The sequence below is a fragment of the Lampetra planeri genome, chromosome 10, assembly GCF_965212315.1.
Source record: "Lampetra planeri chromosome 10, kcLamPlan1.2.h2, whole genome shotgun sequence".
Lineage (NCBI taxonomy): Eukaryota > Metazoa > Chordata > Hyperoartia > Petromyzontiformes > Petromyzontidae > Lampetra > Lampetra planeri.
Genome location: NC_136116.1, coordinates 10,029,602 through 10,045,272, shown reverse-complemented (window position 1 = coordinate 10,045,272; position 15,671 = coordinate 10,029,602). Strand labels below are relative to the sequence as shown.

Genomic DNA, 15,671 nt, shown 5'->3' with positions numbered 1-15,671 from the left:
TAAGCAACACACCCCAAACTATGGCACAGGTGGACGGCGTCTGCTGGCGCTGCAGCTTAACCGGTCCCACCCTGCTACCTCCTGCCTCAACAGTGTAGCAGACGCCAACCACCACCGCCCTCTCAGAACAAACCAACAGTGAACCAGTTACAATTCTCTCTGCGCGCGCGAGCTGCAACGGAGAAGTGTATGCAAGATGCAATTCGAGTACAGTAATACACACACAAAAGGCGGCTTCTAGGCGCCACGTTGATCATTGGATCGTTCCTACCATCATGCTTTGCATGTCAAGTGACATCACCTTATCACGTGTATAATGCATACCAACTCAAAAGAGTCAAAATTTAGGCCATTATTTTAGACCGCAGCAGGACAATGAGATAATTAAATAAAAATTTAATTTTTGTTAGGAGCCATCAGTACAGTATAACAGTATGACCATCACAGCCTATTACTGTCCTGTGCCTCGGGTGCTTTTAATGAACAAGGCCTCCCTAATCACTGTGTGGACAGTTTGGCAGTGGCTAAGGGCAAAAATACACCAATTATAATACTCTCTGTAAACTATGGGCTCTAGGAAAAATCGTGATTTCCGCCAATAGTGACTTGAGATGGGAGAGATTAATCTGCGCTATGTGAACAAAGGTGGAAGCGTGTCGACTTTTGACATCGTGCGTCACTAACACCTTGTTATATCCTGTTTGACTGTACATGTGGATTTCAGTAGTTCAAATTGCTTTCATTAAATATACGGTAGAGTCTGCAATTGTGCAATATTCGTTATGGTGTTGTGACAACTTATGGGTAATTAGTCATAACGGCAAAAGCATTGAGACTTGGACAGGAAATACGGACCAGTTTGCCTACTTAAACACATGCTGCTGCTGGAAAACATTGGCCAAGAATATTATGCCCCAATGGGTCAAAATGTTATCAGATTTTTACATAGTGAATAACACCCTCGTCCACTATTTGATTATTCTTTAATTGTATGTACACATGTGAGAGATGGCTATGCTGTTAACTAACACATACGCCCATGAGTCACTTTTAACAGAGTCGATAACATAGTTCCTGCAGTCACCCAATGATTTCTCTGGGGAATTACCAAAGCACTCATGTGCTGTAAAGGTACAAAAAAACCCATGATATCATTATTCCTAATAGTAGGTCGCCTGTTGGGTACATATGTCAAGGCAAAAAAAATACCAAATTTGTGAACCATCCACGATGATTTGTTTCACTTTTCGACATAATCACGCTCCTGGTAGTCGTGAAAAGATGCATATATTAATTAATTAGACTCATTAATACGTGGTTATATTCTGTCTTGTTGAATGCAAATTGGTCATGTGACACCTATTTTCACCATCAAGGAGTGTAATAAATAAGTGCTGGCTGCTTGACAAAACAAAAAGAAAAACATAAATATTACAACCTATTTAACATTTGTAATCATAGGGCACGTTAAGCATTTGTTTACAAAATACAGGACACCAAAACAAGAGGGATTTTACGATACCCATTGTAAGTAAGGGCTTTGCATGGGCGGTGTCCATGGGTTTGGGGGGGGGGACGCAGCGAGAAGCAGCAGGTGCTGAAAACAAGTTTGGGGCGACGCAAGCTCACGCTCGCAAACGGGCTATGGGCAGGCAACTGTAAATACCAACGCCTCGATTAACGGCAAGACAACATTGCCGGCAACCCAGGGGCACTGTTTCCACGAGAAATATCGTTGGGTAAGCCTTCAGGCCAGGAGGTTGAAGTTACAGAATTGCAGCAGGCCTCAACCTGCCCATGTTGACTAGCTGTGGCCTGCTTGCGCTGGGAAACGCCCTCATGCAGTCACTGTGCAGAAGTGACATTTTCAAAATAAAAAAAAATTCTTGGGAGTTGTAATTTTTTTTTAAAACACACAATTCCACGCAGAAAACCCTCTTTGTGTGGGTCCAAACATGTTGCTGAGGAGATAAGTATGACTCATCTGTGGTGAAGTGTGCTGACCAGGGAATGTCCAGATTAAAGATTAAATCTTGCAAATTTGCTTTGTTTCTTTTCGGAAGAAAAGAAAACAAGTTACGTAAACAGGTCATTGTCTTGCCCTGTCATGTGGCCTGCAAAAAACAAAGCGATTGCTGGAACAAAAACTGAGGCTGAGTCCTCAACTGAAAGCAAGCTAAGAATGTGTTTTTTTGGGATGTTAATAAAAGCGCTGACATTTGTGAACACAGTAAATGGTTTAATATTAAAAAGTTCCGTGTTTACCAAACTTGAAATCTGGCTGCAGAAAAATAAAAATTCAATACAGGAAATATACAGCAGGGAACAGTTTACATAAATAAACCCGTGCTAGCGCTATTTAAAAATCTGTGTGTATAAATTGTCGGCCGCGGGAGTGAGAGTGCGATTCGGCAGTCACCCCGAACCGCTCACCAGGAGGAAGTAGTGGTCCTCAGGCTCGGCTCGGAGGTACTTGAAGATGATCTGCTCCATAAACCTCTCCATCAGGTCCCAGTCCTCGACCATGCCATGTCGGATGGGCCACTGTTATAAACAGACAAACGCATTCAGTGTTGTTTTTAATCAAAGCTGTTCAACATCGACCAAAAGCCCTGGAACAGCAATGTAGCTAGCAAGAGACAGCAGTATTGCGAGTACAGCAGATAAGAATAAGCATGTTTTTCAAGATGAAAGACGTTATGGGAATTCGGGAATAGAAGATTTGGGAGAAAGTTACAAAGTGGAGCAGTTCAAAAGTCAAGTGAATAAAGAAATAAAAGTATTATAGTCTACAGTGCAATCACTGAATGCAGTATGGATGTGATGACAGTTCATCAGGTAGAAAAGGTCCTTGGGTCCTTGATAATGGCGAACGTATCAAGTTGTGCAGTCCGTGGGAACAATGATTGTGGTAGATAACTATAAAAAAAGTAACAGGGAGGTGAGTGATTATGTGCTCCTTAAATATGAGATGGTTTTCCACATGCAACATCTGAGAATGGTCATAACAGAGAGCCAGACGAAGGAAAGACACATTTAACATTCCTTCTCTGGCTGCAGAAGTGTCGACTTCGTAAAACTGCCCACACAGTACCGGCTGCCAGTTTTCCAGAAGTGTTTATGCAAGTCTCAACTGAACTCAAATGGCCCCACATATATTCCAAGAAATGGAGTCATGTTTAAATGTGTTTTTTTTTTAAATAGTTGCATATGTGATTGCATTTTAAAAAGATCGCCTGAATACATTCTGACTTCTGACAACTATTTAACTCAATATCCACTTTAACTGGGCTTAAGTAGCTTGCACACTTAAGTCAGCAGGTATAGCTTTAGTTTAAACAATATATAATTCAAGACTAATTCCAAGCACACACTCGTTTGCGTACAATGACAACACGTGTCTTGACTTGAATGTTAATATTGTTACATATGGAAAGATATATGCATCACACCTAACTGTAGTAGTGATAATATAATAATAATAGAATAGTAGTAGTGATATACACTGCTTATATCTCAAAGAGTAATAAGTTACGTCGGTCACCCGTAAGTCAAGCACTCACGAGATGTCAACATCCGGTAGATATTAGATGGTAGATAATATTACATTTTCAGAAATGTCTCCTACGTATGTACACTCCAATAACGAGGTGGTAAAAATTAGCAGGCACAGTACATTCATAGACAGTCAATAACACAGACCAAGACTACCAGACTATTCCACGTTTAGGAATCACATGGTTCAGTATTAACACCAAAGGCCCATGAAACCACAATACGGTGCCGCCCTCAGGATTGTTATGGTTTGGCTAAAAGGTCCAAACCTAATAAGGCAACACTAATATACCTTCAGGATCCTTAGGGTTCAATATTAATGAATAAGGCTCATAGGGCTTCAATAAGACATGTTTATAACCCTTATGGTTCAGTGTTAATGCACAAAAACAAAGAAGCCAGTGAACTCCAGTAATAAAAAACGACCGAGTGTGTATGTAATATCTGCTAGACGGGCGTGCGCGTGCCTTGGTGGCGTAGTTCGGCTTCTCGATGGCCTCGTCTCCGATGAAGAAGTCCAGGTCATCCACGCCCTTCATCACCCTCCTCTGGGACTGGTCGCCCACCTTTGCCGACTCCTTGATGGCAATGCCTACACGTAGATGCACACGCACGCACACACACACACGTAGTATCATCTTCTTCTTGACATTTTCCTCGCTCATGATGCACACGCACACACGTAGTTCATCTTCTTCTTGACATTTTCCTCGCTCACGTAGGACATTTATCTTCCTGGTCCTCCTCCTCCTCCACTTCTTCCTGTCTTAGGCCATCTCCACATCAGCACTCCGCAGAGATATATTTTAAAAAAATGGTAGTACTGCCATCTCCTGGCTTCCTCACAACTCAAGCCAATAACACCCAGTATTCCCAGACAATCTCCCATCTAAGGACTAATCGGACTCAACCCTGCCGAGCTTGAGACCCGACAAGAACAGCCAGCATTCATGATGAGAACACCCAGCATGTGCCGAGATGTGAGTTTGCGACAGTGCTCATATTAGAGGAAGCTCTGGTGAGAAAATGCATCTTACTCAGGTGTCAACTGCATGGCTCTCAATCTACAGGCATGTGACAATTTGCCTACATGCATGATGTGTGCATCAAATTAGGGTGTATGATTCAAACTGTAAAATAGGATGAAAAATAATCAATTCTTGACGTGTGATACTGAAACCCGACAGAAATGTGAATTATTAACGGCCTACTACATTATATTGAGTCCTTTGAACCTAATTTCAAATGAATATACACATCGCCAAACTCTTTGCAGTCTAACAATGTCTTGTGTCTCCCGACGTTAAAACACAGTATGACCTAAACCATTTGGTTCCCTAAACTTTTAACTTTTAAGGTTTAAAGAAATCTCTCATGAGCAGAGGGAACGACACTTGCCGTCGGTTCTCCACATGTTTGGAACAGATCCTCCCAGGAAGCTTTGCACTCAGTCCAATTAAAAATTATGTTCGAAGGACTGTGTTGTGTCCATTACCTAGGGTCAACAAACTGTGGCTGCGGAGCCGCATGCGGCTCTTTAAGCCCAGTTTACCATGGGAGCCCAGTTGACCATGGAAGTCCACTTTACCATGGAAGTCCACTTTACCATGGAAGTCCAGTTTACCCTGGGAAGTCCAGTACACCATGGAAGTCCAGTACACCATGGAAGTCCAGTTTACCATGCGCAGGGGTAGGCAACCTTTGGCTTTTTAAGGACTGCTTTGTGACGTTATTTATTAAGGACCATGTCGTATTCACATTGCATTGTTGCTCCTGAAATATTGAATATGAAGGCAGTAAATGTGAAATACACCAACGTCCTCACATGATGGGATGATAAACTGTGGCTCCGTGTTGCCGGCATAACCCAGTTTTGTGTACCTGAAACACAAGAGTGCATATTAAAACACAGCACGTCACAACACATATTCCTCACAATTCTTAGGATTTCTCACAGTACAACACAATTCACAATTCAATTTAAATGCATACAGTCTAAATACAAACGAATCTCACGCCACCATGGGAATCGGTGTCAATAAAAAAGCACCAATTGACTAGAGTTTCACCCTTTAAATGTGACACGCCTGTATACAACACAAAATGGTTAAATATAACTGAATACAAATATAGTGCGTGTGTTTGGATTACACTTAAGTTGTAACGTTATAAGCACAGGGAAAGGGAAGACAAGGGCTTCTTGTTTCACAGCAGCAGACAGTCTCAAGCTTTGTTATGTCTGACATTTTTTTTACATTTAATAAGAGTAAAGCATTTGCATGCGATGTTGGCAGCACACTTTCATTTCCCGCGCTGTTCGCAAAGCTGCGTGTATAATGTTAGCCACACAAACTCGGAAGACACAAGGAGAACCTGCAGCTTCATAACCGCACGGTGTGGAACCTCCAGGCCAAATTTCAACATGCCTTCAGCTTCCCCATTATGTGATCTGTGTTAAATATCTGCAGAGTGGATCCCCCCCCCCACCAACCAACAGCAACAGACTCAGGCAAATAAGGACAATCATTTCGCTGTCCCGCATAACCAATGCTCCTCAGTGGAGTTGACAAATTCCCAGCAGCTTCCCACAGTTTCAGCAATTTTCCCAGCAGAATTGAGTTCCCTGAAGTCAACGGCATGCAATTCCCTCCCGGTGGGCCATGGAGGGAGACTGAGCAAGATGGAACGTTTGGTGGTGGCAGCTGGGCTGGCTGAGTCATGAGCTCTCCATGCCACGCGCCCTACGCAGCTGTACCCAGCTGTGCCGACAAGTGGTTTTGCAGACACGGTGTTGACATGGCCAAGAGGAATGGTAACGCACCTTTGATTGTGCACAGAATCAAATGTCCATAACTGGGATTAGATCCTGTGGAGTCTGGTGAATGCTGTAAAAATTCACCCGCTCAACCTAAGTTGGTAGCCGACTTCCAACAATTGCAATGCTTGTATACAACAAAACACTGTGCCGTTAGGAAGACAAAGACAGCAGGGGGACCACAAAAATATGGCCAATTCGGTGAACGTGAACTGCTTTGGCAATTATCAGCAATTAAAAATGTAGGTTTATTGAGTACACCTAACCCAGGCACAGCAGGACGGGGGCTGGTATTTATTTTAATGCACGGCAATGGAAATCAACAGCCGGAAAATGTCATAAAATATTTAGCTAGTGTTAAAAAGTATAGTTTACAAAGGAAGTCAAATTGCAGCGTAAAATCACAATATATATTTTCAAAAATACAAAGATACCCAAGCATTACCCCATACATGTCGAGTATAATTGTGCATGGAGTACTGTACCAGAACTGTACTCATGCGTTCCTTCATAATCTCAAATTTTAATCTGCCAAGCAGGGTTGCCTTAGTTTTCTAAATCTGAAGCCCCTATACAGGAAATACATACTGGGGCTACAGATACAGTGTGTGGTTGGGTGATAAGTTCAGGGAACTGTTCGGAACAAAAGTCCTCAAGTGTGTCAGCGACAGGCGCGTCATACAGCCATAAGTGAACTTTATCCGCAAGCAGGTAGTAATAGCCCAGTTTTTTAAGAGACCTGGGTAAATACGGAATAGTATCGGGAGAAAAAAAACTATACGCAATAAAAGCAATTCAAAGAACAATGAAGTACAACCTATAATACAAATGAAAGTCAAGATACAAATTAAAGTGGGTGTAATGGCTCAAAAATAGGTAAAGTGATGGCACAGTGGTTAGCACAACTGCATTGTGAACCCAGCCATGACTAACGTGAGTGACGACTGATATGTAGTCCTGCATCCCCACCCCACTTAAACAGCAGTGAGTTGAAAGAAGGGCTGTAAATTGGCCAAAAAAATAATGGTATGGTCTGAAAAGTGACTAATAATCCATGAATAACTTACAGATAGCTTTTTTTTACATTTTTAAAGCAAATTTTACATGATTCTATGAGACGACACGTACTTTTAACCCAAAGCAGCCATACAATGGGACAGGAGTTGTTGGCACAGAGAGGCACGAGTTAGTGTTCGGCTGTATCACGAGCTGCCAGGTAACATGATTCTGAAGGTGAGGATGGTCCATTGGCTGAGATGCACAGTATGCTGCTCAGTGAAAACTGGCCCTTATTACTATGGGCCAGCTTAATAAGGGCCAGAATACAGGCCATACTATTAGAGTATGGCCCTTATTCTCATTACTGCCGATTGTATATTGACAATGTTAGATGAAGTTGGTGTCGATGGTTATAAGGTCACGTGTGTGTTAAGCATGTGAATGATACATCAATAAAAAATTGATTCTTACACTTGGGATGGATGCGTCGAATTGTGCATGCAATAATTAATTATTTTCAATTCCTTAATGTTTTACAAGGCGGGATAGATGACGCAGTGGATGGCTCACTGTGCTACGAACCCAGACAGCTTAGTTTGATTCCTGGCCAAAGCAAACATCAACTGAACTGGTACCCCTCCATTCACCAATCGAGACTGACCAGTGTGGTGTAGTATGGTCAAACATCCCACATGGCTGACATGGCACAAGGAGGTCTTCATCCAGCAGTGCATTGACAAAGGGATGTAAACGACCATGTAATGTTAATGCATATTTTCATGCAACTGCTCAATGTAAACTCTGCAGCCACCAAAGGTGCAACATGCACCACCAGCAAGGAAATACGATATTTGATTCTTCAATGGAATTGCACTGTGTCGAGGAGTAGGGCAAATCATTACACAACTAATGTGTACAGTCCGTATGTAAACATTTGCCCAAGCAGCCAAGATAACATTCACTTCACGGAGAGACATTACAGTCTCCTACAAAGGTCACGTCAACGGTTGTCTTGAGTGGACAGCAGGTGCAAAAAAGTAACCGCGGTGAGACATTATTACAAACGAGCCTTTTGCCCGTCCAAGGACGGGTGTATTGCAGTAAATCTTAAACTTGCAAGCAAAAAGCAGACCGCCACGTGATAGCCATTGTATACATTCGTGTGCAATTTGTGACACAGACTTATTTCATTTTAAGGTTCTAATCCCTTGTTCATCACGACGTCCTTTTTACTTCGATGTCTCAACAGCGTGACGGAGATCACGTGACGTGAGGGTTCTGCCTTTGTAGTGAGGGTTGTAAGTTAACGCTGAGAGGAGGAGGCGCCTCGCCCCCCCCCCATGTGGAGTGACGTCACCCGCTAATTAATATTAATGGTATGGGGGTGTTCATTTGGAGGACGTCACCTGTTCATGATTATTAATGGAGGGTCTCCATGCGGAGTGACGTCACCCACTCAGGATTATTAATGAGTGGGGGGGGTCCATGTGGAGGACGTAACCTATTTGATGGTTCTTTCGTTAAAGTCACGTAGATAGAAAGTCAAAATTTGAGGACGTAACCTGTTCATGAGTATTAATGATGGGGGCTGGTCGACGTGGAGTGACGTCCCGTACAGGACACACAAACATGCTTGGCTCATTATAGTAGTAAATACTACATACAGTGTACAAGATTGTGCATACACCAACACAAATAAGTCTATAATTATCAGATATACAATTGTGATGATTCGGAGTTTACAAACAGTTATTTTGGTATCGTGATACCAACTTGTTTGTTCGAACTTGTTAGTCCAGTTTTGTTCGCTCCATTTGCCTGAGTGTTAACATTCGCGAATCATAATTTGCAGGAAAGGTAAAACAATTTCTTCCCACACTCAATTTGATGCGTATGGCAGGAGCATCAGAATTCATTTCAATCAGTACATCTGCGCATGCTACCAATGATGTGGCGTGACTGTGTGCGCAGTGCCCACCAAAATGAAATGAGAAACCTTTAGCCACTTCAGGTGTAAGGGTGTGCCAGCACAACCCACAGGTCGCGCACACAGACACAACCAACGATCCATATTTATAGCCTTCAAAGACAGTTGACGCAAATGCTGTTGGCGACCACTTATTAAGGCTGACACGATGCACGAGAGCAGTGTGGTTCTTAACCTGGGGTGCACGCCAGAGGTCGCAATCGGGTACCCGATACCCGTACCCTACCCGATACCCGGCTACCCGTACCCGACTGGGTACGGGTAGCCGTTTGCGACCCTGGTGCGGCCGGGTACGGGTAGGCCGTTTGTCACTCATTTCGGGTAGGGTACGGGTATGGGTAGGATACGGCTACCTGTACCAGGCCGGGTACGGGTACCGATTTGCGACCCTGGTGCGGCCGGGTACGGGTAAGGAATCAAAACCCGTTTGCGACCTCTGGTGCACGCACCCTCTGCGGGTGTGAGATGACCTCTCTGAGAAGCGAAGATGTGCAGGCAGCAGTAAAGGTTAAGCACCACTGCACTAGAGGGTGGTGTGGCCATTACCACGCCCGGCTGTGTTCGTCTCCACATTGCTGATGTTTATACATCACAGCGTGTACTCGTTTAAGGCTGAGTCGACCTAGGGGATGCCCAGGACTCGTTTAGGTATGACTCGCCACTCATATTTAGCTGTGTTCGGGAATCAAACTCAGGTTGCTGGGGAGGGCGGAAACCACTAAGCCACAGCTCTCCGCACACATAGCTAAACGCACGCACAAACTGGCTGGATATTGCGGGAATACTTCAGTCTAAACACACCTCACATTCCTTCACCCTGGACACACCTAGCTGGCAAGAAAGAATGTGGAACCTGCCCACCTAGAGGCTTTGAGCAGGAGTAGACGCCATGGGGATCCAGAGCGCTTTATGCCAAGGGCACCTGAGGATGATGCTTGCTGAAGGAAGCCTATTATAACCAAATCGCCCAAACCCGTTTAATAATTAGATCTCGTAAGCTCAGCAGTATTAAAGCTGGTTGTCACTTGGACCGGGTGACTGTCTGGGAATGCCAAGTGTTGCAGGCGTGGGCTGTATGGTGGCCATGTCATTAAAGTACTGTACAGCAATGGAATGAATGCGTGCAGATGTTACTCCCCTTGCACTCACGGTGGGTTTTCTCAGGGTTCTTCGTTTTCCTCCCACATGCCAAACGCTAATTAATATAATTGGCCAAACATCCCAAAGCAGGACCCTCCTAAAAAAAGTATTAAAGCTGATTGAGCCCTTCCTGGAAAAAAATAAGAGGCATTAACTATGCTTGCAACTTCTGCTGGGTTGACACTTGTTTTATAAGAATGCCTCGGGGAGGGGTGTGAGGAGAGAGGTGGGGGAGATGAGGGCAGACTGATAAAGGGTGTTTGCTTTGGCAATGCAACACACCCTGAAGTCAATTAAAACTCCCACACAGTCTCACAACCGAGTGCTCGCCCAATTGCCATTGCAGCACCGGGTTACCTGATGCCAGGGCGTGTCTGCCTGCGTTGAAATGTTAGGAACAGCCATAATCCAGATTGCTAGCCTACTATATATTTTTCTGCTTTAAGGAAGTGTTAATTATGGTGTATTTATTTTTTTTATTTGCAATAATGACTGAAACAAGATGGGTTATTAAAGAAACGTGCAGATGATTTAACAAGTCAAAATATACTGTGGTACATGTTTGTGCCAGCAAAACTTGATAACACCCAAGGGAGAAACTGTTGGTAATTACATCACCAAATGTATTTGGCAGCAATTATCCAATCTCATCAAAGACACTGGTTGGAAATGACATTCTCTCATAAGCAATGTCAGTCTTTAGTGTTCATTTAACAGCAAACGGGTACATTTCTGGTCATCAAAATGTTCTGTAAATGTTGAAGCATGAGATAACTAGGCTACTCCACCACTCACACACATTACATACATTCACAAACTTAAAAATAGACACACAGATATAACAACAAACTCTTTCTCGCTCGTATGCAACCACTCTTGTCATTTACACAACTCAAATATATAAATAAAACGTAATTCACATTTACAAACCCATATAAACTATTACCCTACGTTACCATACTCATGGAAATTGCGTCCAGATAGCGTTTCCTTGCACTGAGCACACATCAGCACATACCCTGCCCACACTAAAATGCACACACAAGTTCTGTGGACTCCTTACTGACACTGCGACCCACCCATATCCTCGTCACACATAAAAAATATACTCGAAACATAAAAAACCCCTTACCCGATCACCCACCTGACCACCCACACTCTCACCCACCCACCCACACTCTCACCCACCCACCCACCCACACTCTCACCCACCCACCCACCCACACTCTCACCCACCCACCCACCCACACTCTCACCCACCCACCCACCCACACTCTCACCCACCCACCCACCCACACTCTCACCCACCCACCCACCCACACTCTCACCCACCCACCCACCCACACTCTCACCCACCCACCCACACTCTCACCCACCCACCCACCCTCTCACCCACCCACCCACACTCTCACCCACCCACCCACCCTCTCACCCACCCACCCTCTCACCCACCCACCCACACTCTCACCCACCCACCCACACTCCCACCCACCCACACTCTCACCCACCCACCCACCCACACTCTCACCCACCCACCCACCCACACTCTCACCCACCCACCCACCCACACTCTCACCCACCCACCCACCCACACTCTCACCCACCCACCCACCCACACTCTCACCCACCCACCCACCCACACTCTCACCCACCCACCCACCCACCCACACTCTCACCCACCCACCCACCCACACTCTCACCCACCCACCCACCCACCCACACTCTCACCCACCCACCCACCCACACTCTCACCCACCCACACTCTCACCCACCCACCCACCCACACTCTCACCCACCCACCCACCCACACTCTCACCCACCCACCCACACTCTCACCCACCCACCCACACTCTCACCCACCCACCCACACTCTCACCCACCCACCCACCCACACTCTCACCCACCCACCCACACTCTCACCCACCCACCCACACTCTCACCCACCCACCCACACTCTCACCCACCCACCCACACTCTCACCCACCCACCCACCCACACTCTCACCCACACTCTCACCCACCCACCCACCCACACTCTCACCCACCCACCCACCCACACTCTCACCCACCCACCCACACTCTCACCCACCCACCCACCCACCCACACTCTCACCCACCCACCCACCCACACTCTCACCCACCCACCCACCCACCCACCCACCCACCCTCTCACCCACCCACCCACACTCTCACCCACCCACCCACACTCTCACCCACCCACCCACACTCTCACCCACCCACCCACACTCTCACCCACCCACCCACACTCTCACCCACCCACACTCTCACCCACCCACCCACACTCTCACCCACCCACACACACTCTCACCCACCCACACTCTCACCCACCCACACTCTCACCCACCCACTCTCACCCACCCATCATCATGTCACCCACTTGACCACACACACAGCCACCTGGCTCTACATATCCAGCAGCAGTCTACTCAGCCACCCAATTCACCACGCATTTAGGCACCTGTCCAGCCACCCAGCCAGTCATTCACTCAGCAACCTCACCAACGACACAACCACCCAGCCAATATTCCACCCTGTCAATCAACTGGCACTGCCCATCACCCTGACCACCCAAGTACCCACTCGGCACCCAATCATTCACCTGGCAGCTGCACATTCATCCAGCCACCAAGTTACCATGCAACCATGACCAACTAGACATTCACTGTGCAACCCACTCGAGTAACCAACCTATTCACACAGCTACACACCCCACTCACCGAGCCACCAACTCACCTGTTCACACACTCAACCACCTATCTGTCAGACATCTACACGCCCAAATAGCCACATTCGAAGTCACCCACCCGATCACCGACAACCACTCAAACACCCAGTCGCTCACCAACACACAATCACTCACCCACCCATAGAAACAACCACCCACGGAGTCAACCACCAACGCACCCATTCACCCGAAGCACCCACCCCAGTAAAACCACTCACGCCCTTTCACTACGGCGACCGACCTGGTCGCCCAATCCCACACCCACACAACCCGCATGTGCGACCCAGTCACCCTCGCGTCACACCGGTCGGCCACTCACCCCGTGCCGCAGTCGACCACACAAGCGGGCAGACGCCCAGCCATGTCAGCTTCGTCCTAAAACAGCGGCGGCGGTGGCAGCAGCAGCAACAGCAACAGCGGCAAAAGCACAGGACACGCGCATATATGAAGGCAGCGAATTTTACAACAGCCACGCAATTGATTGCATCGCGGGCAAAAGGTGGAGTTGCTGTGAAGGTGGAGCAAAGTGGACGAGGGTGAGGCGTGGGTGGACGCGAGCGAGCGAGAGACAGAGAGAGCGAGAGGAGGATGAGCAGCAAGGAAAAAGGCAGCGCCACACGCACCGGGACCAGACCTGCGCTCACACTTCCGGGCGTCGGCGAAATGGCGGCGACTCTCGATTCCCAGAATCGCGATTCCAGTTACCGCGCACGTCGATTCCATTGAATTCGGAATCGGAGGTGGTCGTGGATGAAACTGAACTTACACCATTGGAACCTCATTTGGCAGTAGAAAAATATGATGATTGTTTTTTTACCCTTTTATCTGGCAACAAAACTGAACTTTTTTTTTACAAGGAGTCATGTTTGCATAGACCACAATACCTGCAGTCGTAATGCAAACAAAAAACATAACTCTGATAATGTATGCACTGTCCTTGAAGTTGATTGGTCCATACCTGAGACAGCTTTTCTTAGAGCCTAGTATCACATGGTGTTGGACCAGATGACGCCAAAAGGCGTCATTAAATGTACCGTGCTATTAATGGAAGAACTCCACGACTCCTGGAAGTGGCACCGAGGCTTGCCATTACAGCCAACGTCAGTTTACCATGGACAATTAGTCCCAAGCCGAAACATAACATATAAAAAAAAAATGTTTTTTAATATGTTTTTTTACTTTTTTATGATAGAATATAGTATTGTCATCAGGAAGACATCAGTAAACCAAGTTTGCAGTCGATACCACATTGGGAAGTGGGTTAAAATTGAGTTAAAAGATTTGAGTATACAACAGAGTTAAATAAAAGCCTTTAATAAAAACAACCACTTGCCACCAACAGAGATTTGGTGATACATTGAAAACTAATTTATTTAGAACCGCTAACCTCAAATTAGCGTGGTTGAATCAGAATATTTATTTATACTGGAGAAATCCGATGAGCTATACAGCTCTTATTTTAGCACGTTACAACAATACAAAAAGCAGCATAGGGGTGAAAAGTACAAGAAAGTTAAACAAATCATCCAACACCCATAAAAATCCAACTAAACCATCCCCAATGCTACAGACAAAGCCCACTTGAAGTATTAACTTATTTTTCAAAAGCGGTCTGGCCACAAAGTGGCCCATCATTTAGCCATTCACAGCAGCACAATAATCTAAATAGTTGAACGTACGGTGGGAAAGAAGTTCAACATAATTCTAGATTTGAAGCTTTCGTGACTGCAAGGAGTCATACAAATAATAGAAATAATAATATAAATAATTGTATTTCTATTATTATTTACATTATTTCTATTACTATTTTTTTACCTACGTGACTTTACCGAAAAAACCTAAGAGTAAGTTCAACATACGTCTTGAAGGGGTTATCATAAATTGTTGTCGATTCCGATAATCTGTGAATTGCTTTAATCGGAATCGAAATGTTAAAGGCACTGTCTCCGGTGTACGTTTGTTTTTAAATGCACACACAAATAATCATTTCGATGCGAGTCCATATTGTGCATTGCAAATGAATATACTATACAGTTGTTAACTCTGTAGATATATTTAAATTGCGATTCGAGAATCAATTCTATAGATTCTTGATTAGATTTTGTTTTGAATCGATCACACCCAGGCAGGGACTGCCCGCTGCCCCCCCCCCCATCATTTCCACTCCCACCTTTGGGACAAACCATTGTCGATTCAAGTGGAATACTTTGATAGAATTCGTTTTAACAGAATGTACATATGTAGCTGTTTCCCCCCCTACATATTTTACAATCTTGGATCAGTCCAAATCGGCGGCAGCCAATCGGACGCGCGATGCAGCCACGATCCATATACGGGCATGGGCGCGGCCTACAGACGACGGCCGGCTATTGGCTACCGAGGCTGCCACGTGATCAAAATAAATCTCGACCTCACCGCCCGAAAATTACG

At 45.6% G+C, this 15,671-nt stretch overlaps 1 protein-coding gene across 2 annotated transcripts in view; it reads right to left on the bottom strand.

Annotated features, from left to right (window-relative positions):
- The window catches only part of LOC144721002 (actin-related protein 3), a 34,703-nt gene extending 20,763 nt beyond the window's left edge, over positions 1-13,940 (bottom strand). Inside the window, exons 1-5 of one of the 2 annotated variants that reach the window (XM_078598264.1) lie at positions 13,876-13,940; positions 13,561-13,616; positions 5,381-5,436; positions 4,023-4,147; positions 2,434-2,544 (exon numbers count right to left, since the gene is read on the bottom strand). In XM_078598264.1, the coding sequence (XP_078454390.1) occupies positions 2,434-2,544; positions 4,023-4,147; positions 5,381-5,436; positions 13,561-13,604 (336 nt within the window). In that variant the 5' untranslated portion in view covers positions 13,605-13,616; positions 13,876-13,940. Of the gene's footprint in view, positions 1-2,433; positions 2,545-4,022; positions 4,148-5,380; positions 5,437-13,560; positions 13,617-13,864 lie in introns of both variants that reach the window. The other variant, XM_078598265.1, reaches the window with a different exon arrangement.
- Between the last annotated feature and the right edge of the window lie 1,731 nt (positions 13,941-15,671).